The sequence below is a fragment of the Tachysurus fulvidraco genome, chromosome 15 (genome assembly GCF_022655615.1).
Source record: "Tachysurus fulvidraco isolate hzauxx_2018 chromosome 15, HZAU_PFXX_2.0, whole genome shotgun sequence".
NCBI classification, from domain to species: domain Eukaryota; kingdom Metazoa; phylum Chordata; class Actinopteri; order Siluriformes; family Bagridae; genus Tachysurus; species Tachysurus fulvidraco.
In genome coordinates, this window is record NC_062532.1 from 3984449 (window position 1) to 4011679 (window position 27231).

At 36.2% G+C, this 27231-nt stretch overlaps 1 long non-coding RNA gene, 1 pseudogene and 4 gene segments (V, D, J or C); 1 reads left to right on the forward strand and 5 right to left on the reverse strand.

Moving 5' to 3' along the window:
• LOC125138738 overlaps positions 1 to 27231 on the forward strand; it is a 345797-nt gene that overhangs the window by 199964 nt on the left and 118602 nt on the right.
• On the reverse strand, positions 829 to 1455 carry LOC125138746 (annotated as a pseudogene).
• Positions 3944 to 4764, reverse strand: LOC125138825. The gene is made up of 3 exons (XR_007137955.1): positions 4542 to 4764; positions 4329 to 4465; positions 3944 to 4003 (listed from the first exon to the last, which is right to left on the reverse strand). It is a non-coding gene; the product is annotated as an uncharacterized LOC125138825 (long non-coding RNA).
• On the reverse strand, positions 10365 to 11961 carry LOC125138795. The segment is given in 2 exon segments: positions 10365 to 11670; positions 11758 to 11961. Coding segments are annotated over 2 exon segments (366 nt in total).
• On the reverse strand, positions 14712 to 15285 carry LOC125138764. The segment is given in 2 exon segments: positions 14712 to 15106; positions 15190 to 15285. Coding segments are annotated over 2 exon segments (423 nt in total).
• Positions 16231 to 16984, reverse strand: LOC125138742. The segment is given in 2 exon segments: positions 16231 to 16712; positions 16799 to 16984. Coding segments are annotated over 2 exon segments (465 nt in total).

Below are 27231 nucleotides of genomic sequence, written 5' to 3' on the forward strand. Positions count from 1 at the left end.
ACTTCCTAATGATGACCGAGTGAATACATTACCCTGATTATTGTCTCGTGATACTGAATGATTATATGATTAGTTACAGTATATATATCCTTACACCTCTAATTCCAGTAGTTTTGTTCTCTATTAATAAGAGCACAGACATTTGTTCTTTTCTGGACTCCTGAACACATAAAACTTGCAGACAGGGAAAATGAGCTGCAGTTTATTTACAGAGTCATTTAAAGAACCGGAATATGAACATGTCTGAATCTGAACTTCGGTTGAACAAGAGGATGTTTTTGTATTATAACAGGGTGAATTTGCATAAACACACTTCAGCTGTTAGATTTCACAGTTTCATGAATCCTTCTTGAAAACAAGCAGCTGCTGCCCCCTACAGGTGATTTTTAATTCCAGGAGTTTGTAGTAGTGATGCTGCAGTAAACATCTACATTTCAGTTTGATCTCTCATCAGATTCTGTGCTGCTGAACAGACTCCGTGTTTCTAAATTCAGGAAGTGAACCATCGACCTGTAGTGTTCCTGCAGCTGGCATCACAATCAAAAATGACTTTGTGTGACTATGTTTTAAAATGCTATGTTCTAAAGTGTGACTGAGATGATTTACTAGTTACACTGAGAGGATGTCTGTAACATGTCTCATAAGGTTTTGTAAGAGAAATCCACTATCCAAGTCTGTAGTTTTCAGATTTATTCATACGAGACAATTAGCATTAGTATTAAGTTGAATGTTATGTATCACTTCATCATAACTGCTACTGCATGTGCTTGAATATATACAGAATTTTCAATATTTTATTTAATTTATTTTTTCTTGTTGAAATTAGCAACCACATAAATGTCTGCAATACAATGTTCAGTCTTCAGTCAGGTCTTTGTCAAATGTTCATCATTGACATGACCAAATGCAGACTGAATGAAGTTCATCACAGCATGACCTTGGTTTTTGTACAGCTGTATCTGTAATCTGAATGACTGTGGCTCTCGGGCACAGTAATACACAGCTGTGTCCTCAGTCTGAAAGTTTTGCCCCTTTAAAAACACTGTGCTGCTGGAAACGTCTGCAGAGAAACTGATTTTGTTCTTGAGTGAGTCCTTTACAGAAGAGCTGCTGCTACATACATATCCGATATATTCCAAAGTCTTGGATGTTTGTCGAATCCAGCGTGGACAGTAGCTGGATATTGAGAACCCAGAGAATTTACAGGAGATGGTAAAAACCTCTCCAGGTCGCACCACTATATTATCTTACTGAGTAAATTCAACCGAATCCACACCTGTAAAGAGCAACACAGAATCAAATGCTTTGTTTGACGAAACAGTCAATGCTCTCTCATATCCATAAGAGATGCACAATGAAATAAAAAAGTTATTTTAGCGAGTGAAACCTGCACTTACACGACACAGCTGTCAGAAACAGCAGGAGACAGATGGAGCTCATGGTGATTTGATTAGCACCAGGTACGGCTACTGATCCAGAATCTCCACAGTTCAGAGAGCTTTTTATTACGTCTCTGTTCCTGACTTGATGAGAAAAAGAGAGAGGAGGGAGGAGACAGACTTACTGTACATGCAAATTTCTCATATTGTGTTGTAATTGCAAGCACCATCCTCTTTCATTCACATTCACAAAAGAGGACTTGCAGTCTCTGCTCACTTTAGTCAACAATTTGAAATTTTGCCTACTCCATACACACCTAACTGAAATGATATAGTATAAATTTATACAGTCTCCAACTTCTTACTATCAATTGGTATGATTTTCTCCTTATCTCTATAATATTTATAATTTCCTACAATTATGTAGAAGTGAATCCCACTGGACAAGGAACAATTACTCAGTGGACTGCAGGACAGTAATCTGGTCATGAACAATCTTAATCATATCTCAATTATAATGTGATGTAGAGATGTCAGTGGTTTTTTTTTTCTTGATTTAAAAAGTATACATTTAAAAAATCTAATTGTGGTTTAAAATTTAGCACTACAATCTCATCAAACCAACTGACAAAAAGCTAGCTGATGTCATCTTATTACACTTCTGAGAAACTTAGAAGGTGAAACATGGATTTCTCTAGATGTAAAAACCTCCTCATCTCATGAACATCTGTAGTCTGTGATTATAAATCTATAAAATTTGGAACATTGAGAGACATTCTCATGTAACTTCATGTGAAGTGAACATGAATATAATAATATTATAATACTCATGAATATAATAATACCATGAATATTATATTCATGAATAACACGAATATAATAATACTCTTCATATCAGCATATTCAGTAAGGAGTAAAACACACATGTGTGTTGTTATAGGACAATAATCAATGATCAGGTGGTGTGATGTCAGGAATTGTAGAGGTGGTGGATGCAGGTGCTGATAATTTATTGTGTAAAGTAAAAACAAAACACATGAAATTGTGTAATTCGGCATCCTTTGGTTCTACTGTGACATGAAGTTACTGCTACAAAACTGAAGATAATTATTTTCCAATAATCAGTGGCACTGATTACTATGATCACTTTTCCTTTTATACAGCAGAAATCTGTGAACGGTGACAATTTATTTCTTAGTTAAAGAAGAATATGGTGAATTTGTTTATAATTACAGTTCTTGTTGTGATAATTTTGTAAAATGCATCCTTTCAATACACGTTGGCGATAAATTTTAGTGAATATTCAGTAAATGTTATTTATTTTCCTTGTTGTTTCTTTCAGGAAATTATGACTACTGTATAAGAGACAGTTCCAGTGTTCAATGTCTCACAGAAATTCATAGAAATTGTGGAGTATCTAGATGTGACTGAGGATATGAGAATATGTTGTACTTTAATGAAACCTACAATGTTACAGTATACAGTATTTGTTAAGCTGTAGCGCCACCTGCAGATCTTGTGAAAATAACCTATACATTGAATAAGCTTTTCACTTTGACCACATCTGAGATTTTGGATGATTGATTAACATGTTTGTACCACTGTGGTTTGTAGCACAGTAATAAACAGCAGAATCCTGGGCACTCAAACGAGTCAGCTGCAGATACACCATGTTTTTGGAGTTGTCTCTGGTAATTTCCAAACGTCCCTCAATGTCTTTGGCGTATATTGTCATTAGTCCAGATAACCCCAATCCATTCTAGAGCTTTTTCAGCTTGTTGTCTGATCCAGTTGTCTGATCCACACTTGCTCAGACATTTTTACACAAATTCTAATTTGTTCGTGTGATTATTATTAGACAAAGACACTACAGTATATAAAGTTCAGGAAAGTGTTGTGATTATAATAGTCTTTATGATGTGCAGCAATATTACAGATATAATAATATGGACCTAAATCAACATCATTAACGTAAACAAATAACTAGATTGAAATGTTTTGTGATCATTTGTGGGATCATTTTTTTAATATAACCTTGGATCGATCAGTGTTGTGTCTTTTGTCCTGTTATTGTGAACATCGAAGGAGGAGTTTTTGTACAGGGATGTTGTTTATTCCTCTCACTGTGGTTTACGAGCACAATAATACACAGCTGTGTCTTCAGTCTGCATGTTCTGTCCTGTTAATGTCACTGTGCTGCTGGACGTGTCTCTGGTAACCTGAAACCTGCTTTTCAGTTTCTCACTGTAGGCAGTGCTCCCACTACCACACATCTCTCCAATCCACTCCAGAGTTTTTCCTGCAGGTTGTTGTATCCATTCTGTACAGTAGCTGCCATCAGTTAATGAATATCCAGACACTTTACAGGTCAGAGTCAGTGACTGACCAGGAGTTAATACTGTGGATCCGGTCTGGATCAGCTCAACACTGTGAACACCTGTTAAAGAAAAGTTATTTTAATGATGTAAAAGCAAAACGTTTTAAGGAACCAAAACTGTATTACATGTCAAATGTAAAAACACTTACAGTGTACGGCTGCCAGCAGCAGCAACAGTAGGGATGTAGAGATCATGGTGTGTGTTGGAGCAGAAGAAGTAAAAGCTCTTGGTCTTTGTTGCTTAAATCTATAACAGAGAAGGACATTTGCATAGAGACACTCCTTATCTTAGGGTCAAAATGGGATGGATTCTCATATATACATTAATAAAAATTAGAAAACCTCCTCATCTTTTAAACATGTCTGTATTTTTTAGAGATATCTATCACTGCAGATTGAGTTTGTTTGAACCAATAAGAATTTTAAGGCAGGTGTTAATGAGTAAGTTTATACACTATCAGGTGTTTTCAGGTGAATTTTAATAAGAAAACTCACAGAAAGTATTATTAATTTAGACCAGGAAACTTTATTTGTATTCATTTATCATTCTGTTTAATTTTTAAATTACTTACTGTCACGAGCAACGAGCCGCGGTCCGAGTGTCACCATAGAGACGCGTCCCAGGAGTATTAGCACGCTTCCGGATTGCACTTCCCATCAGCCATCTGTCACTCTGATTACACCACCACCTGTTCCTCATCTCCGCTCTCTACATGTACCACACTTGAACTTCATACCAGTGCGAGGTCTCGACTTGTCTTTGTACTGTCATTCTGAGCGTTTACCTGTATTCTGATTTCCCGTTTTGACTCTGTTTCCTGATTCTGACTTTTCTGATTGTTTGCTGCCTGCCCCGACCTTTTGCCTGTTCTCGATTCAGATTTTTGCCTATCCTCTGATACTAGTGTTTTTGCCCATCCTGATCTCTGCCTGTCTGACATCGTCTGTGTTTGCTCAATAAAATCGCTGCAAATGGATCCCCAGCCGTATGCCTCCTCATTACACTTACATTATAACAGCATTATAAAATACATCTTGTCATGTCACTGAGAAACCTCACAACCACAGGAGGATGTAGTTACATAAATTATAGTGTTTTTATTTGTCCATCCTGTGTTTAACAACCTAAATAACTAATCACACATTATGGAAAGAGTGAAAAAGAAGAGAAAATGTAGATATTTGTCTGATAATGACTGATACTGAATGAGTCTCATACAGAATGCAGTTTGTGGATTCACTTTTTTTCACTTTATTTGTTGAGCTCTGCTGCCTCCTTCAGTTGTTTCAGTTATTGAAGCTCAGACTATGAGAACAGACTGTGTGTTAAACACAACACACTGCTGGAAACATGCTGTATTATTCCTGAATCCACTCATTAAACACTGATTCCAACTGCTGGTTAAAAATCCTGTAAAATGAAGGGATTAATAATGGTTCAGAATGAAGACTCTTTCAATAATGTTTTCTTTTTTTATTTAAAAATGACTTTGTGTGACTGTGTTTTAAAATGCTGCAAACGATTCTGACTTCATTCCAGTGGAAGAAAGTGAAAGTGTGACTGAGATGATTTATTAGTTACACTGAGAGGATGTCTGTAACATGTCTCATAAGGTTTTTGTAAGAGGAATCCACTATTCTGTCTCACTGTGTGTAACGAGCGCAGTAATACACAGCTGTGTCTTCAGTCTGCATGTTCTGTCCTCCAATTGTTATTGTGTTAGTAGAAGTGTCTCTGGAGATGCTGAACTTATTTTTCAGTTTCTCACTGTAGTATGTGCTCCCACTAGTCCAGATGTATCCAATCCACTCCAGACCTTTTCCTGCAGGTTGTCGAATCCAAGCCGTACCATAGCTCGTAACTGAATATGAAACCTTGCACTGGATGGAGAGACTCTGGCCTGGCTGGACTGTCATGGAAGCAGGCTGAGTCAGTTCCTCACCATGCACATCTGTGGAGGAAAACACATGGTGATATCTCACACAATATATGCTGCACCTTTATTCTTCATCTAGTAAATGAATGAATTTGATAAAGCACTCACAAGAAGCAGCTGCCAGCAGGAGCAGTAGAGATGTAGAGAACATGGTGTGTGTTGTTTGGACTGGAGTCTTCTCTGTTCTCCAAAGTTTAACAGACACCATCACATCATATAAATAGAGTGAGATCCAGCTCTGACACTTGGATTTGTTTATCTGCTGATGATGGGAGGAGAATGTATCTGAAGTGTATTTAAACTGTTTCTCTTTGGAGTTGTTAAAAGGTTTCCTTACAATATTCATCCTATAATTGATCTTATATCTTGATTTACATAATTCAACTTCTAGCATGAAGTAGTTAATGCTTGTAACCCTGTTATATAAAAGACTTTTAATTCCTGTGGAAGCAGTGAGGGTGTACTTAGATTTTCACACATGGCTTCTCCATATTAGCTTTATTTTTGTTAAATAAATAATGGCATGGTGTAATATATCATGTGTTCTTGTTCATCTGAGGTTTTATTGCCTGATTTTAAGACCTGCTAAAAACTAGATTAATTTTTATATCTTAATAGTTAAAACCCAGAATTCAAGTGGGTGCACTTTCTTTTTCACATGACTGCAAATATGTTGAGCAGTAATTTAATGATCTTTCATCAGTATAAATGTCCAGACAATGTTCAGAGTAGTTCAGTAAGAGTCAGCAGCAAAAATTTCTAATTTTTAATTTAGAATTTCTAATTTTAAAATTTCTAAACTAATCACACATTATGGAAAGAGTGAAAAAGAAGAGAAAATGTAGATATTTGTCTGATAATGACTGATACTGAATGAGTCTCATACAGAATGCAGTTTGTGAATTCACTTTTTTTGACTTTATTTGTTGAGCTCTGCTGCCTCCTTCAGTTGTTTCAGAAATGTAAGCTCAGACTATAAGTCTGTGTTTTTGTACTCATGTCTAAGGGGAAGTATCACTGTGGTTCACGGGCACAGTAATAAACTGCAATGTCTTCTGTCCTCAAGTTGTTCATCTGCAGATACACCTGCATCTTACTGTCATCTCTGGAGATGGTGAAGCGGCCCTTAACAGCATTAGAGTAATATATGTTACTGCCGTGGATAATTGCAACAAATTCCAGTCCTTTTCCAGGCATCTGTCTGATCCAAGCCATCCAGTAGCTACTAAAGGTAAATCCAGATGCTGTGCAGGTCAGTTTATGAGACTGATCAAGTTTGATGGTCACTGGATCAGACTCGATCAGTGTCTGACTGCAGGAATCTGAAATAGAAGGATATTCAATGGTAGAAGTTAATGTTAAAGAATATACATATATATATATATATATATATATATATATATATATATATATATATATATATATATATATATATATATATACATACAGTATATATATTTTAATAATGTAATAATATAAAATAAAAATAATACTAACATTGAATGCAGATTACTAGGGTAAAGTAACACAAAACTCTGCCTAGTCCCATCTCAAAGAATTAAAATGATTCCTGCTGCTGTAAATGAACACAAACTGCTGCTATGTTGTTGGGCTGAATGTTTCAGCATAAATGGTTCAAACACAGGATTTGGTTTGCATGACACACCCACTAGAGATATAAAAACATCCACAGAGGAACAGACGAGAGGAATAAACTATTTCTGTAAGTTTCACATTGTCAGGTCACTAACTCTTCTGTTTGTAGTATTAGTTAACGCTCCCTAACACTCCTGCTGCTTGGGTTTGAATTTTATTTGCACTGTGATACACATAAATGCATAAAAATGTAAGTGAGTCAATCTGTAGAATTCCTAAAATACACAGAATATTGTTGTTAAATATGAATCATTTTTGCAGAATCCAAAAAAATCAATCATCTGTCCAATGAGTTAAATTGGGACTGGGATGACTGGGATGGGAGACTGGGTTGTGTGTTGTATTTTTTTGGGACTAGGATGTGTCTATTACAGTGTGTATTGTGACTGTGATGTGTGTATTACAGTGTGTAGTCAAACTGTGATGAGTGTATTACAGTGTGTTGTTACGGCTTAAGCCTTTATTCTCGCATTAGTGTGGTGTTTTCAATGTGACTTGGTCTCTTCTTTTTTCTTTCTCCCAGGTTAGGCTCCGCCCCTGCACACCTGCGGCCATTCATAATCGGGTGGAAATAAAAGGGGAGAGTAACGAGCGAAGAGGGGGGCTGAGTTTGCACTATTACCACGCAGAACTCCAGTCAGCAGGTCAGGGCCACTACCTCTGGCTTAGCTTCCAGTGGGCGCAGCACCCACTGAAGGGAAGCTCTTTCTTCCTCTCTTGCGTCACATTTGTGTTGACGTTGTGTACCGAACTGAGCTTTGTGTGCGTCTTGCCCAGGTGTTGCTGATCGTTGTGTTCTTTTTGGTTTCCATTATATTTTCCTTTTTGTTCAGTGTTGTGTGTGTTCATGAATGGTTTAGGGAAGTACTAGTTGCCTGTGATGCGTGAGTGCAGTTAATGAATTAATAAACTGATAAAACTGTCCTTTCTGACTCGCGTGTCCTTTTTATGTTACTTGCCCCGCCCCTACGAGCAGTGTTGAAAGTGGGGTTCGTAACAGTGTATTGTGACTGTGACGAGTGTATTACAGTGTGTATTGTGACTGTGACGAGTGTATTACAGTGTGTATTGTGACTGTGATTTATTTATTTATTTATTTATTTATTTATTTATTTATTTATTTATTTATTTGGAACCCCATTAGCTTCCACGAGTGGTCGCTAATCTTCCTGGTGTCCATTTTACAATATCAAAACATATTATACACAATCACATTACACTTTTTACAATATATTATCAAAAGAATAAATACACTTCAATTTGAGTCATTACACTTAGTTTTCATTACAGATCATACATTTTTTTTTACCATCTTTTTAAAATAAGATCTGTTGCTTATTTGTCTTATACACATTGACAGTTGATTCCAAGCTACTGAGGATCTAAATAATACAGTTCTCCTCATACAATTTGACTGTGCAAAAGGAACAACTAAATCACCAGAGCTGACCTGCCGAGTAATATGTTGGTGGCAATACCCACTGTAAACCAATTTATCCACAAAAAATCTGGGGTTGTTTTTATAGATGGCATTATGCATGTAGCACAGAAGACTTATCTTTAATTTATCCTGTACCTTCAACCATACTAATATAGTGTGCATCTCATTCACACCGGTCCTATACGAACAGCCAAGAGCAACTCTGGCAGCTCTATTCTGAGCAAGTTGAAGTTTTTTTAAGTGCTCCTGTGTAGCACTGGACCAAATAACTGAGCAGTACTCCAGGTGTGACAAGACCAAAAACTGGACTACTGTTCTCATGACTGAGGGTGGACAAAACGGCACACACTTCCTAGCTAAAGCAATGCCTCTGCCCATCCTAGAAACAATATGATTTATCTGATCAGTCCATGAGAGCTGATTATCCAGCTTGACACCCAATAGTTTAGTTGTAGTAACCTGCTCAACCAAAGTTGTATCAATAGTCAAATTTAGGTTACAAGGTTTATTTAACAAATGTTTAGTACCAAAAACAATACATTTGGTTTTGGAAATATTTAGTACTAATTTGTTCAAATTAACCCAATTGATAATCAAATTTAATTGGTTTTGAAGGTTCATACTTAGATCGGTTATTGAAGGAGATGCACAAAATAAACTTGCATCATCTGCATACAGTACAACTTCTGCGTTTCTAACAACATGAGGCAAATCATTCACAAAAATTGAAAATAAGAGTGGACCCAGACAGCTGCCCTGTGGAATACCGCATGATATACATTTACTATCAGAAAAACTACCATTAAAAATACTTGCTGAGTTCTGCCATAGAGATAACTCCTTAACAGTGAAGCAGACAATTGTGGGAATCCATAACACTTGAGCTTTGACAACAGAATATCATGGTCAATTACACCAAATGCAGCTGTAAAATCTAAAAGTACAGCACCAACAAGTTTTTTATCCTCCATATACGTAAGCCACTGATCAACCATATGCACTAATGCAGTGTTAGTTGAATGGCCTGGTCTATAGGCATGCTGTGAACTCGTTAGCAATTCATTTAATGTAAAGTACTCTAGCATTTGATTAAAAAGTAACCTTTCAAATATTTTGCTTAATAAAGGAAGAATATGAATTGGTCTGCAATTAGAAGGAGAAAACCCTGCCTTTTCATCTTTAAGTAAAGGCACAATTTTAGACTGTTTCCATAGCTTAGGAAACACTCTGCTGAGAACTGAACTATTAAAGATGTGACATATTGGTTTGCACAAAATATTTGCAACAATTTTAAAAATTTTGCCATCAAGATGATCATTACCAGGTGTTTTCTCATCAGATAAGGAGAGACGCAACTTTTTAACGTTGTCCTCACTACAAGTATTAAATGACAGGGAGCAAGTTTTCCCTCTCATAATAAATCTCACATTGTCACAAGGAGATTCAATATCTTGCATTATCATACATGATCTTAATTGTTCTACTTTGCATATAAAAATATCGATCAAATGATTGGCAATATCACAAGGTTTACTAATAATGTCACCATTATTGGTCTCCATGTACATATTCAAATTATTTGATTTTTTATACATCAATTCCTGTAATACTTTCCACAATTGTTTGCTATCATTACTAGAATTTGAGATTTTTTGTCCATAATATGCTTTCTTTTTTATGTTATTTAAGTTTGTAGCTTTGTTTCTCAACTTGCGATAATGTACTCTGTCTACATCACATTTTGATTTTGAAGGCCATATCTTTGACATTGTCCCTTTGCCTCATGAGGGACATTAGCTCTTCATCTAACCATGGAGCACTGTTGATTTTTATAGATCTTTTCCGGAGAGGTGCATATTTATCAACTATTTTACTAAAAGTGTCCATAAAAATGTTAAGAGAAGCATTTACATCCCCCTCCTGAAGAACTGCAGACCAATTTGAGTTATTGACCTCATCAACAAACAATCTGGGATTAAAGTTTTTAAATGATCTACGATACATGATCCTTCCACCAGATTTAGGAATTTTCATCATTATTGAAATTGCTATCAGGTTATGATCACTACATCCTACCCCCACAGAAACAGCTTGTGAACATAAATCAGGAACATTAGTAAAAATATGATCTATGCATGTTGATTTAGATGTATTATCCATAGCAATTTTTGTGGGTTGTGTCACCACTTGTTTGAGATTACATACAGTAGCCATTGTAAACAACTTTTTATGCAATGAGCACTTTTTGAGTGATGAGTGTATTACAGTGTGTATTGGGAATGGGATGTCACACAGCATGCTGACAGAGCTGCCATCTCTACCTGTGGCTTTTTCAAGTGTTTCCAGGAGCATAGAAACAGGGTTTATCTAGATTTTCATTCCTGATAATTAGTTTAGGCCACGCCCATTTTAGGGTTATATCCAGGTATATTTATAGATAATTGGAGCAGTAAATAGATACAAACTGTGTTCATCTGTGTTACAATTATAAGTTAAGCAACTTCAGTTAGTTCAGTTACAATGTGTCTGGTTTTTGTACAGCTGCTTCCTCAGCTCCAGTCACTGTAGAACTTCAGGCACAGTAATAAACCGCAGTGTCCTCTGTCCTCAGACTCTTGGCCTCTAAGTACTGTGTGCTTGCTGAGACGTCTTCTGTTAAAGTGAGCTGGTTCTTCACAGACTCTGCATGTGTTGCATCATTATTGCCTGTATCCATCCAGCCAAGCCATTCCAGAGCTTTCCCTGGTTTCTGTCTGATCCAGTGTATGTAGTTGCTTGTCATTGAATATCCATTTATCTTACAGGAGATCTTCACAGTTTCTCCAGGTCTCTTTACAACAGCAGGTGACTGGTCCAGTCTGATCTCATCACTGCTGACACCTAGCAGATAAAACATAACAAAGATCATCATCAACACAGACAAGATATTCTGAGGGAAGAAATAAACAGTACAGAAGTCTCAGGTACCTTTGGTTAACATTATAACAAAGATGTAGTACTGAGTGACCCTCAGCCCAATCATCATGCTCTTTGATTCAGTTTTGTGACACAAACTTCAAACTGCAAGAGGCTTTTTTTAATAACAGGGTGAATTTGCATAAACCCACTTCAGCTGTAAGATTTCATAGTTTCATGAATCCTTCTCAAAAATAAGCAGCTGCTGCCCCCTACAGATACATTTGCAAAATATTATAATGTTCCTGCTGCAAAAAAAAAAAAGAATTCAGAAACTGAACATTTTCATCAGAAAGGTTTAAAAGAGAGAAAACACTCAGATACAGTATCAGCAGTAACATAGTAAATCATTTGTTTTAATTAATTAGTTAATTGGGAAATCAATATTCGTTTCAATGATAATTTAAAACATGAACTAAAAATGTTAAGTTGATATGTTTTAGCTAATTCGGGTATTCCAATGATCAATTAATAAAAATAATTTGGTGAGAATTAAAAAAACTTTGTGTTTGTTTTTTTCCTTTTAATTTGTACATTACCAGAAATTCATGATCAAATTAAACAATGTTCACATTTCACATTTAATTTCATGGGATTCGTATTAATTTCTCGTATAGATTGTAAAGTTAATGTAACAAACTTTTATTTATTTATTTTATTAATGCCAGTGTTGGTGTCTATGCTGAAATATTTGTAATATGGGGATTAGTTACTCATTAAAATGTAGTTGTTATTCAATTAAAGAATTGAATTGTGATGAGGTTTTTGTGCAGCACTGCAGCTTGTTGTGTCACTGTGTGGATCACGAGCGCAGTAATACACAGCTGTGTCTTCAGTCTGCATGTTCTGTCCTCCAATTGTTATTGTGTTAGTAGAAGTGTCTCTGGAGATGCTGAACTTATTTTTCAGTTTCTCACTGTAAGCTGTACCCCCACCACTCCAGATGACTCCAATCCACTCCAGAGCTTTTCCTGCAGGTTGTCGAATCCAAGCTGTATGATCGCTCGTAACTGAATATGAAACCTTGCACTGGATGGAGAGACTCTGGCCTGGCTGGACTGTCATGGAAGCAGGCTGAGTCAGTTCCTCACCATGCACATCTGTGGAGGAAAACACATGGTGATATCTCACACAATATATGCTGCACCTTTATTCTTCATCTAGTAAATGAATAAATTTGATAAAGCACTCACAAGAAGCAGCTGCCAGCAGGAGCAGTAGAGATGTAGAGAACATGGTGTGTGTTGTTTGGACTGGAGTCTTCTCTGTTCTCCAAAGTTTAACAGACACCATCACATCATATAAATAGAGTGAGATCCAGCTCTGACACTTGGATTTGTTTATCTGCTGATGATGGGAGGAGAATGTATCTGAAATGTATTTATATCATGAGGAGGAGATTCATCTGATAGAGCATGTGTTGGTTTTGTTGAGCTTAGCTTAAGGCATCATGTACCTGTATTCTAGCTGATTAATTTAATCTGTTTAAGCAATTGATTAACAATGTTGTGGATTAAGTAGTTGACCAACAATACTGGTAAATATCATTTAGATTTTAGATTTTGTTACAGATTAATGATTAATAAAAATTTTGTGTATAGTCCAAGGGACAAAAGGGGGAAATTGTAGAGGAAATTTTGACTTTAGAGATGTTCATAAGAACCTGTCCTTCTATGCTTCTATATGTCCTAAAACAGCTTCCAGCAGACCGTTCCCTTGGGACCTTGGTAGGTACAGATTAGCTTGGTCAGAACATGAGCAGGCTTCTAAACCAATGGTTGATGATGTTTTGCATTTACATGTCCCGTTAAATTTATTTCCTGTCTCTAAAATCCTGATGTTATCAATGATCAGGGCTTTTCCTCTCTCATGTTACACGTGGAGTGTTGGGTCCTGCTACACGGCTGAACACAATAAATACGTGAAACCTTTATTACTCTTGCCCATGCCTACCAGTGTGATATTTTACGTTGTCTTTGGAGTTGTAAACATGTTTTGTCAAAATATTCATACTATAATTTACCTAAAATTGTGATTTACATCATTTAACTGCCACCTGAAAATGTGGGTTTGTCATGTGTCAGTAGTAAGTCTGTGTTTTTGTACCGATGTCTAAGGGGAAGTATCACTGTGTGTCACGGGCGCAGTAATAAACTGCAGTGTCTTCTGTCCTCAGGCTGTTCATTTGCAGGTACACCTGCTTTTTACTGTTGTCTCTGGAGATGGTGAAACGGCCCTGAACAGTGCTGGAGTGATATGTGCTGCTACTGTATATACTAGCAACCCATTCTAGTCCTTTTCCAAGTGCCTGTCTGATCCAAGCCATATCTGAGCCACCAAAGTTAAATCCAGATGCTGTGCAGGTCAGTTTATGAGACTGATCAGGTTTGATGATCACTGGATCAGACTCAATCAGTGTCTGACTGCAGGAATCTGAAACAGAAGAAAATTTAATGGTAGGAATTAACATTAAAAATGAATGAAAAATATTTTAATTATGTAACAAAAATTACTAACATTGAATGAAGATTGCGAGAGTAAAGTAATGTCATGAAGTAGTCATTTTTTTAGCTAATCCTGGTTTTCTGCTGATCCATTAATAAAAATCATTTGGTGAGATGATAAAACACTTTGTTTTTTTTTTTTTTTTCGTTTAATTTGTACATTACCAGAAATTCATGATCAAATTATACAATGTTCATATTTCACATTTAATTACAGATATAGATTGAGGAGTTTTTGGATGGTTTTTGTTCATTCAGGATGAAGAGTTAAAGCCTGAGTGCTGAGTGTGAATGGATGTTGTTCTTTATAATAAATGTCTTTTGCAGACACATTTCATTTCAACTAGTTATAAAAAGAGACCATTATTCCTAAGTAAACTTTTATTTATTTATTTTATTAATGCCAGTGTTGGTGTCTATGCTGAAATAATTGTAATATGGGGATTAGTTACTCAGTAAAATGTAGTTGTTATTTAATTAAAGAAGTGAATTGTGATGAGGTTTTTGTGCAGCACTGCAGCTTGTCGTGTCACTGTGTGGATGACGAGCGCAGTAATACACAGCTGTGTCTTCAGTCTGCATGTTCTGTCCCCGTAAGGTCACAGAGTTACTGGAAGTGTCTCGAGAGACCACAAAATTGTCTTTAAATGAATCTTTCTTATCAATACTCCCACTATAATAAATGGTGTTGATCCATTCTAAAGCTTTTCCTGCAGGTTGTCGAATCCAAGCTGTTCCATAGTGGCTGCTGCTATCAGTGATAGAAGCTCCAGACACTTTACAGGTGATGGTTAAAGTCTCTCCTGGCTTTATAAGCAGTGAGTCTGGCTGGATGAGCTCAGTAGCACAGAACACATCTGTAAAAAGAGAAAAAGAAAAGGTGGACATGTCGAACTGAAAGGATCAGATGAAATAATAAAGCTTCAATCCAAACACTCACAGGGGGCGAGAGCCAGCAGCAGCAGTGGAGCTGAAGCAAACATGTTTGTGTTGAAGGAAGACTGATGAGAAGTGTTTCCTGTCTAGATCAGAACGCTGCTATTATTACAAGAGGAGATGCAGATTTGCATAAACATTACAGAGAGGCTGTGTTGAGTGCAGCTCTGCAGCTGTTAATCACACTCACACCCCGTTTCATCTCCATATCAATTTAATGTGGGAAATAATTCAGCTGTTTGTTATTATTAATAATGATATGAACGTGTTGTGATGTGATTAACGCTTCCTGTGATGGTCAGATTTAAAACTGATCTATTTCCAGTTCCCTCAAATTAATCTGTATCTCTACCATAATCCATGAAAATGATAATAATTAGATAAACGATCCTTTATGTCGTTATCAGTCATGTGTAGGCTGCACTCTAGAGAATTACATTAACACAGAAATGATTCTCATATCTGCAAATTTCCTGCTTTCTGTTATGAGAAGGTGAATATGAACATGGCTGAAGCTGTTAAAGCCAAACTTACAGTACAGAGGTACAGTTAGACTACGGAGTTCACATATCCAACCCATTCCAGAGCTTTCCCTGGTTTCTGTCTGATCCAGTGCATGTTGTACTCAGTCATAACAAAGCCGTGTATCTTACAGGAGATCTTCACAGTTAAAGTTGAGATATTTAATTCATAAAGTTACTGCTACAAACCTGAAGATAATTATTTTCTAATAATCAATGGCACTGATTACTGTGATCACTTTTCCCCTTATACAGCAGCAGTCTGTGAATGGTGACAATTTATTTATTAATTAAAGAAGAATATGGTGAACTCTATTTACGTTTAATGTTACAGTTAATGTTATGGAACTTTTGTGAAATGTATTTATTCAATAATCACTAATTAAAGTCAGACATTTTCTGTAAATGTTATTTATTTCCTTTTTGGTTCCTCTGTAAATATATGACTATAAGAGACAGTCTCAGTGTTCATTGTGTCACAGAAATACAAAGAAATTGTGGAGTGTCTAGACCTGACTGGGGATATGACAATATGTTGTACTTTAAAGAAACCTACAATGTTACAGTATATTTGTTGAACTGTAGCGTCACCTGCAGATCTTGTGAAAGTGCCCTTTATATTGAAAGCACTTTTCTCTTTGTCCACATCTGGAGGAGGATTTTGTACAGCTGATTAACATGTTTGTACCACTGTGGTTTCTAGCACAGTAATAAACAGCAGAATCCTGGGCACTCAAACCAGTCAGCTGCAGATACACCATGTTTTTGGAGTTGTCTCTGGTAATTTCCAAACGTCCCTCAATGTCTTTGGCGTATATTGTTTTACTGGCATCGTACCAGATAACCCCAATCCATTCTAGAGCTTTTCCAGCTTTTTGTCTGATCCAGTGCATGCCATGGCCACCAAAGTTAAACCCAGATCCTTTACAGGAAAGACTCAGAGTTTCTCCAGGTTTTTTCACCACTGAACCAGTGGGAATAGACTCAAGACTCTGACACTGAATACCTAAAACAGAAAAAAGAAAACAGTAAAGTAAGTAAAATAAAAAAAAATAATGTCTAATATATTTGGGATTCTGCATGAGAACTCACCTATGAAGCTGATTACAAGCAGGAATAAGGAGAGTGGGATCTTCATGGTGAGTGTTGATGAGACTCGATCTCTCCACTCAGCTCAGCTGCACATAAATACAGCATGGACACACAGCAGTCTGGATTTGCATCATGACGTCATGATAGAAAACATGTGGGGGTTATGATGATGTAACAGAGAGGAATAGCGACTAATCCTTCAACCTACATTATCATAAGTTCGTGTTAGTGATATGATTATTACAGTGTTTATCATGTTCAGTAACATTAATAATTTTGTATTATGGTTTAAAGTCTATATTACAATTATTTAAAAAAAATAACTAACTTTAATCTCTTTGTTCTCATTTGTGGATTATTCATTTATTAGTTTACTTATTTATTTTGCATTTTATAAGATTTGAATAGATCAGTGTTGTGTCTTGTGTCCTGTTATTGTGAACTCTGTCACATTTGCTAGTGATCAATCAATCACTTGCATTACATTAGCAACACCTGGGTGCTACTTACCCTCTTAATTCCTGTGGAAGCAGTGAGGGTGTACTTAGTTTTTCACATGTTTTACATATACTTCTTCATAATAGATGCATTTATGTTAAATAAATAATGACATGTTTTTATACTGTATGTCATGTGTTCTTGTTCATCTGAGGTTTTATTAACTAATTTGAAGACCTGCTAAAGACTGGTTGAATTTTTATTATATCTAAACAGTTAAACCAGGAATTCAAGAGGGTGCACTTTCTTTTTCATATGAGTGCAAATATATTAAGAAGTGAATTAATAATCTTTCATCAGTATAAATGTCCAGACAATGTTCACAACAGTCCAGTAAAAGTCAGCAAGTGGTAACATGTAAGTCAGAGACACTGTAAACATTTTGGTTCTTTCACCTCCATGAATCTGAAAATGGGGGTTTGTCATGTGTCTATAGTAAGTCTGTGTTTTTGTACTGATGTCTAAGGGGAAGTGTCACTGTGTGTGACGGGCGCAGTAATAAACTGCAGTGTCTTCTGTCCTCATGTTGTTCATCTGCAGATACACCTGCATCTTACTGTCGTCTCTGGAGATGGTGAAGCGGCCCTTAACAGCGCTGGAGTAATATATGGTACTACTGTAGATGCTTGCAACAAATTCCAGTCCTTTTCCAGGTGCCTGTCGAAAGGTAAATCCAGATGCTGTGCAGGTCAGTTTATGAGACTGATCAGGTTTGATGGTCACTGGATCAGACTCGATCAGTGTCTGACTGCAGGAATCTGAAATAGAATATTCAAAGGTAGAAATTAACATTAAAAATAGAACAAAACTAAATATTTTTAAATGATGTAATAAATAATACTAACATTGAATGTAGATTGTTAGAGTAAAGTAACACAAAACTCTGCCTAGTCCCATCTCAAAGAATTAAAATGATTCCTGCTGCTGTAAATGAACACAAACTGCTGCTATGTTGTTGGGCTGAATGTTTCAGCATAAATGGTTCAAACACAGGATTTGGTTTGCATGACACACCCACTAGAGATATAAAAACATCCACAGAGGAACAGATGAGAAATCTATTTCTGTAAGTGTCACATTGTCAGGTCACTAACTGTTCTGTTTGTAGTATAAGTTAACGCTCCCTAACACTACTGCTTGGGTTTGAATTAGAATTTTTCTTGCACTGAGATTTACATAAATACATGAACTTTTCTGATCAGCATTTGTATTTAAATCGAATATAAAACCACAAAAAGTGAGTATAACTTTAGAATTTCTAAAATACACAGAATATTGTAGTTAAATATGAATCACTTTTACAGAATCCCAAAAATCATTAATCTGTCCGGTGAGTTAAATGAAGCTGGAGAACGATTAGTGTTTAAAAAAGAGACGCTGAATGTGTTCAAATAGACTGAGAAGATTTTCTTTACAAAGACAGAATTCTAATTATATTAATTGCTTAAATTCTATGTTGGAATAAAGGTTTTGTTCAAAAAATATTAAATCTGACTTTATGCGGACATTGTCATTTTAACAAAAAAAAAAAACAATTGACTTAGCTAACACTAAATATAAAACCTCTATGGAATGAATTAATAACTAGTTATAACACTTAACAGTAAACTATGATATACATAAATCATTGGCATTTTGACCATTTAATGAATGCAAAGAAAAAAACTCTCAGGAATCTAAATGTTATATTTTAATGTTATCTCAGATTTCCAATGACTTCCAGTCCCAACAAACTCCTGATTCTAATACCTATAATTTAGACATGATGTACACTAAAATGTTTAAGGTAAAAAAGTAGTCTATCTGTTACAGTAACTACTTTAGGACATGTCAGTAGCTGTATCCTGCAGCCCCTTCACCATTACACCAAATGAGGAATAGTACTATTTTGCATGAGGTTAAATTATGTAAACTCTGTCCCTGACTATACATCAATAAAGCTGGATGACTAGAGAGCAGCTCCCACCAGTACAGCCTCAACTGTAACCATGCTGCTTGTATATCTCCTGGTGTTGGACATATCTACGTCCTGTAAGTTTGTTTAAACCTTACATTGTTGTACTTTGTCTATTTCATGTTGAGATTGTTTAGAAAAAAATTGTTTTCTGTCTATATATTTTTTTTTTATTGCAGTTGTTTTTAGCGCAATCGATTTTGCTCAGCCAGGTGATGTGATTGTCCGGCCTGGACAGACTTTGACCACTGGCTGTAAAGTGTCTGGTTATAGCTTGACCGATGGCAGCTATTGTACAAACTGGATTCGACATGCTGCTGGGAAAAATATGCAGTGGATTGGATACATTTGTAGTGATGGAAGCACAGGGTGCACAGAATCACTGAAAAACAGGTTCAGCATCACTCAGGACACCTCCAGTAACACGGTGACTCTTCAGCTGTGTATTATTGTGTGCGCTACCATAACACGGTGATACAGATCACTGAAGTGCCTGTACAAAAACCTCCTCAGATCAGCCTCATGCCTTTTGTCATCGTCACAATCTTCACTATCTGATCTCTACATTTATCTCATTATTCACTGTCTCATTCATATCAATATACTGGAATTGAATAGAGTAGAGTGGCTTTAACAAATACTTTTTATCAGTCTCCTTATTTTAAAAAAGTGAGATTTCAGGAAATTCTGTAGTGACAGTAGAGAGCAGGTGGAGAAACGCCTGGAAAGGTAGAGGTCTGCTCTAGAAAGACTTTTGGTGAACAAGAGGCTATTTTTTTATAACTTGGTGAATTTGCATAAACACACTTCAGCTGTTAGATTTCATAGTTTCATGAATCCTAGAAAACAAGCAGCTGCTGCCCCCTAGAGAGCAGATACAGAAAATTACAATGTTCTGGCTGCTAGAAAAATAAATAATTAAATAACAATACATTTTTACATGGACTACAACGGGCATCACCAAATGGCGGACTACGGTCCGGATCCGGACCAAGTGACGGGTCTGCCCGGACCCGTTAAAATTCTAATATTATCATATTAAGCATCTCCTTATTATAATCTAATATTATAGGATTATTTAAGCTCTTTGATATTAATAAAAATATAAATCTTTCGTTCATGCACAGTTAATCTAGTTATTACGACAGGAGCGTCATCAAAAGCCAAGCCAAAAACAGATTGTTTCTGTTCCACACTCCAGAGCAGAAGGTGGCAGTAATGCACCTAATTATGCTGGCAGGACAATTAAGATTCAAACTGCTGGCAGGACAGTTACATTCCCATTTCTCTCACTAGGAACAGAAGATGGAAAGGGAATAAGGAGAGGTGGAAATGAGAGAGGAAAAAGGGAGCTGCTCAAAGCTCTGCATTTTTCTTTTATTCAGTAAATTCTGCCCTGTTCTCTTTTACATGAAATGTTCTTTTGCCTAAGGTTCCTGTGTTATTAATGTAGTTAATGTTTAAAAAAGGGGCAGCTCAAAAGTCTTTTGTTTAATTTTCTTGTTTAATTATTTTTCTTAAAGATTAAAAGCATTCACTGTAGGACAAGGATCACTGTAACATCCAGAAAAACATTCTTCTTTCTTAAGAAACTGTGATTTGTTTGAAACTGAATTTAATTATAGAAATATTTCAGGACACATATTACCGTTGACTCAACCTGTCAGGAGCTCATGCCAACAACTTGTCTGTTTTAAATCTTTGTGAATAATTGAATCATTGAAAGCATATTCTTCTCTTTTTTCCTACAGTAAATTCTTTTTGAAGAAACCAGAAGATGTCTTTTGTGAACATCAACTGCTAGATAGCAGCACGTTTCTTATGCAAAGTTATAATGAACATAGTGAGAGCTTTCAGTAAACAAAAAGTCCAATAAAAAGACATTCAAGCTTCATAAAACCTCAAGAGCCACAGCAAGGCAAAGTTCTAAATAAAAATAAATGTTAATAATTTTATTTATATGACACTTTAAAAGAATAAATTCTGTTTAACAATTTTAATATGAATCAAAATATAACCTATGACAAGGAACAATTATTTAGTGGACTTCAGAAAAGTAATATGGCCTGATCAATCTTACTCATAACTCAAATATAATGTGATGATGTGATGTCAGGGTTTCTTTAGTAGATTTAAAAGTTATACATTTAACATCTAATTGTAGTTCCAAAATTTCACACTACAATCTCATCCAATCAACTGAGAGAAAGTTAGCTGATGTCATCTTCTCACTCTTCTGAGAAACTCAGAAGGTGAAACATTGAAGTAAGACACAGTTTCTGCCTCTAACAGACTTCTGTACTGGATGTTTTTGTACAGCGTCTTTGTTGATCTGTCTCAATGTGATTTACGAGCGCAGTAATACACAGCTGTGTCTTCAGTCTGAAAGTTTTGCCCGTGTAAAGTCACAGTGTTGGTGGAGGCATCAGCTGAGAAACGGATCTTGTTCTTTAGTGAATCGCTGCTGCCAGTATCACTGGAGCTGCAGTACCAGCCGATCCATTCCAGTTTTTGTCCTGATTGTCGTATCCAGTTAGTACATTGACTAGTGGCTGAGTATCCAGTGATCTTACAGGGGACTGAAAATGATTCTCCAGGCTTAACCAGCATGACTGCAGGCTGAACCAGTTCAATACATTTAATACCTGTGAACAACATTCATGCCATTATTCAGGAGCATTCTATAAAACAGGAAAATGTACACAATGATCTGCATCTTTCCAAAATTCTCCACACACACTTACCAGATGTAGCTGTTAACAGCAAGAGTAGAAGTGTAGAGAACATGGTTTGGTCTGAACCTGAACCCAGACCCTCACTTCTCCTGAGAACACCTCTAATCATTTATGAAGGGGTTTGATTTGCATGACAGTGTTTAGGCTTTCAGAAGACATGAGGCATTTCCTACAAATGTTAAAACAACACGATCACAAAATATTAGTTTCTAATGATGTAGTTGATGAAACAGTGTGGATGATGCAGTCTGGTTTAATGAGATGATATAATGGAGCTGTAATATCTTAGCTTCATAAGTTAGTGTTTATGACTTTAATGTAAATCCCAGGAGAACATGTTCTCATATTTATGACACACTGTCAGTCCTTTGATCCTCAACATGTTGCTTAGATGCTGTGTGAATAAAGAAAGAGCGACAATCACAGGCCTTAAAGCTTAAAGAACAGCATAATGTTCAAACATTTCTAATGTGGGTGCAGTTTAAATATACAGGATACAGATAAAGACCAAAGGTTGAGTAAACTTTTCAGTAAAAAAGTAGTTGTATTACTGTAATAACGTTTAGAACCTTTTATTTTTTTTTTGAGATTTCTATCACTGCAGCTTGAGTTTATGTTTGAACCAATAAGAATTTTAAGGCAAGTGTTAATGAGTAAGTTTATACACTATCAGGTGTTTTTGGGTGAATCTATAACAAGAAAACTTACAGAATTTTTTATTCATTTAAAACAGGAAACTTTATTTCTATTCATTTATCATTCTGTATAATTTAGAACCTTACATTATAACAGCATTCTAAAATACATCTTGTCATGTTGAAACCTCACAACCACAGGAGGATGTAGTTACATAAATTATAGTGTTTTTATTTGTCCAACCTGTGTTTAACAACCCAAATAACTAATCACACATTATGGAAAGAGTGAAAAAGAAGAGAAAATGTAGATATTTGTCTGATAATGACTGATACTGAATGAGTCTCATACAGAATGCAGTTTGTGGATTCACTTTTTTTTCACTTTATTTGCTGAGCTCTGCTGCCTCCTTCAGTTGTTTCAGTTATTGAACCTCAGACTATAAGTCTGTGTTTTTGTACTGATGTCTAAGGGGAAGTATCACTGTGTGTCACGGGCGCAGTAATAAACTGCAGTGTCTTCTGTCCTCAGGTTGTTCATCTGCAGATACACCTGCATCTTACTGTCGTCTCTGGAGATGGTGAAGTGGCCCTTAACAGTATTAGAGTAATATATGCTACTGCCGTAGATAGTTGCAACAAATTCCAGCCCTTTTCCAGGTGCCTGTCTTATCCAAGCCATCCAGTAGCTAAATTAAAGCTAAATCCAGATGCTGTGCAGGTCAGTTTGTGAGACTGATCAGGTTTGATGATCACTGGATCAGACTCGATCAGTGTCTGACTGCAGGAATCTGAAATAGAAGAATATCCAAAGGTAGAAGTTAATGTTAAAGAATGTATATATAGTTATATATATATATATATATATATATATATATATATATATATATATATATATATATATATATATATATATATATGTCACAGTTTGTCCAGGTCTCTTTACCACAGCAGGAGACTGGTCCAGTCTGATCTCATCACTGCTGACACCTAGCAAATAAGACATAACAATCAAAGATCATCATCAACACAGTCAAGATATTCAAGAAATTCTGAGGGAAGAAATATACAGTACAGAAGTCTCAGGTACCTTTGGTTAACATTATAACAAAGATGTAGTACTGAGTGACCCTCAGCCCCATCATCATGCTCTTTGATTCAGTCGTGTGACACAAACTTCAAACTGCAAAAGACTGTTTTTTATAACAGGGTGAATTTGCATAAACACACTTCAGCTGTTAGATTTCATAGCTTCATGAATCCTTCTCAAAAACAAGCAGCTCCTGCCCCCTACAGGTGCAATTACAAATATGTTCTGGCTGTCAGAAAAAAATACTTTAACATGGACCAACAATGAAAATATATATATGTTTTATATCAGCATGGTTTAAAAGAGAGAAAACACTCAGATACAGTATCAGCAGTAACATAGTAAATCATCTGGTTTAAGTAATCAGTTAAAGGTGGGGTCTCCGATTGTTGAAAGCCAATGTCGACATTTGAAATCACTAAAACAAACACGCCCAAACCCAAATGGGTCCCACACATACATACATAACCCAGGCAAATAATAGAAAGAAATGTGTCTTTATCATAGCTGAATCGAAGAACAATACGATTGCAGATAAACAAACAAGCAAAAATGACACATTTACTCATCTATCAAGAAGGAAAAAAGCGCCTCGGTGTCTTAAGTAAAGTTGGCGCATATTCACAGATTGGAGTTCCCCGAGTCAATAACTCCTGAGCTAAACACTGTTACTACACAAAACGTGGTTGTAGCTGCCTCTCTACATTACTACGATAGAAAGAGGTGTTATTTGTGTAGTACAAATAACACTTTAAATTCACTTTATTTATATAACACATTTAACAATGGATATTTTCTCAAAGCAACTTTAAAAAAAAAAGAAACATTAAATTTTTTAAATTAAAGTTTAAATTTTGTAACATTTTTTGTAAGAGACTGTGAGCCTTTCATGTGTCTATAGTAAGTCTGTGTTTGTGTACTGATGTCTAAGGGGAAGTATCACTGTGTGCTGTATCCCCCTCGGGCGCAGTAATAAACTGCAGTGTCTTCTGTCCTCATGCTGTTCATCTGCAGATACACCTGCTTCTTACTGTTGTCTCTGGAGATGGTGAAGCGGCCCTTAACAGCATTAGAGTAATATATGTAACTACTACTGTAGATGCTTGCAACCCATTCCAGCCCTTTTCCAGGCGCCTGTCTGATCCAAGCCATGTAATAGTTACTAAAGTCTAATCCAGAGGCTGTGCAGGTCAGTTTATGAGACTGATCAGGTTTGATGGTCACTGGATCAGACTCGATCAGTGTCTGACTGCAGGAATCTGAAATAGAAGAATATTCAAAGGTAGAAATTAACATTAAAAAATAATCAATGAAAAATATTTTAATTATGTAATAAATAATACTAACATTGAATGAAGATTGCTAGAGTAAAGTAACACAAAACTCTGCCTAGTCCCATCTCAAAGAATTAAAATGATTCCTGCTGCTGTAAATGAACACAAACTGCTGCTATGTTGTTGGGCTGAATGTTTCAGCATAAATGGTTCAAACACAGGATTTGGTTTGCATGACACACCCACTAGAGATATAAAAACATCCACAGAGGAACAGACGAGAGGTGAAAACTATTTCTGTAAGTTTCACATTGTCAGGTCACTAACTGTTCTGTTTGTAGTATTAGTTAACGCTTCCTAACACTCCTGCTGCTTGGGTTTGAATTAGAATTTTTCTTCCATTGAGATTGACATAAATACATGAACTTTCCTGATCCGACTCATTCAGCATTCATTATTTAAAGCAACTATATACGTATCTGTCCAGTGAGTTAAATGAAGCTGGAGAATGATTAGAGAGAGAAACTTTGAATGTATTCAAATAGACTGAGAAGATTTTCTTTACAAAGACTGATATCTAGAGGTGTAAAAACACAGAAAATTATAATAATAGCTTAAATTTTGTGTTACACTGACATCCACTTCAGCAATCTGCATAAAAGCTTTGGAATAGATTGGGGTCATATTAATGATGGATTAACTCTGTATACACTTGTGTTCAGGGCAACATTCATTCATTCATTCATTCATTTTCTACCGCTTATCCGAACTACCTTGGGTCATGAGGAGCCTTTGTCTATGTCAGGCGTCATCGGGCATCAAGGCAGGATACACCCTGGTCGGAGTGCCAACCCATCGCAGAGCACACACACTCTCATTGTGTTGTAGTGTGTATTGGGACTGGTATGTGTGTATCAGAGTGTGTATTGGTACTGGGATATGTGTATTAAAGTGTGTACTGGGACTGAGATGTGTGTATTACAGTGTGTATTGGTATTGGGATGTGTTTATTACAGAGTGTATTAGGACTTGGATTTGTGTATTACAGTGTGTATTGGGACTGTGATGTGTGTATTACAGTGTGTATTGGGACTGTGATGTGTGTAATACAGTGTGTATTGGGACTGGGATGTGTGTAATACAGTGTGTATTGGGACTGGGATGTGTGTATTACAGTGTGTATTGGGACTGGGATGTGTGTATTACAGTGTGTATTGGGACTGGGATGTGTGTATTACAGTGTGTATTGGGACTGTGATGTGTGTATTACAGTGTGTATTGGGACTGGGATGTGTGTATTACAGTGTGTATTGGGACTGGGATGTGTGTAATACAGTGTGTATTGGGACTGGGATGTGTGTATTACAGTGTGTATTGGGACTGGGGTGTGTGTATTACAGTGTGTATTGGGACTGGGATGTGTGTATTACAGTGTGTATTGGGACTGGGATGTGTGTATTACAGTATGTATTGGGACTGGGATGTCTACTAGTTTGTTGGTTTTGAGGAACAGTCAGAACCACATTCACACAGTATTCTGACAGAGCTGTTATGTCTACCTGGGGGCTTTTTCCAGCGTTTCCAGGAGCATAAAATAGTTTATTAATATTTTCATTCCTCATAATTTAGTTTAGGCCACGCCCACTTTAGGGTTATATCCAGGTGTCTTTGATTCAGTCGTGACACGAAAGTCGTGTGAGCAGGAGGCTGTTTTCTTTTATAACAGGGTGAATTTGCATAAACACACTTCAGCTGTTAGATTTCATACTTTCATGAATCCTTCTAGAAAACAAGCAGCTGCTGCCCCCTACAGGTGCATGTGCAAAATATTATAATGTTCTGCTGCCAATGGGAAAAAAAAAAAAAATTCACATGGACCAACAATGTAAATAAAGAAAGTAGGAATTCAGAATTGGAGCATTTTTATCAGCCTGGTAAACACTCAGATACAGTATCAGCAGTAACATAGTAAATCATTTTGGTTTAACCAAATCAATTAAAAGGGAAATTAATATGATTTTATTTACTAGATTTGTGAACATCTACTTCCATAGTTCTTAATCAGTTAATTTAATTCACTTTATTTATACAACACAGTTAACAATAGATATTTTCTCAAAGCAGCTCTAAAAGAAAAGAAACATACAATAAAAATTTTAAAATTAAAGTTTACATTTTGTAACATTTTTGTTACAGACTGTGAGCTTTTCATGTGTCTATAGTAAGTCTGTGTTTTTGTACTGATGT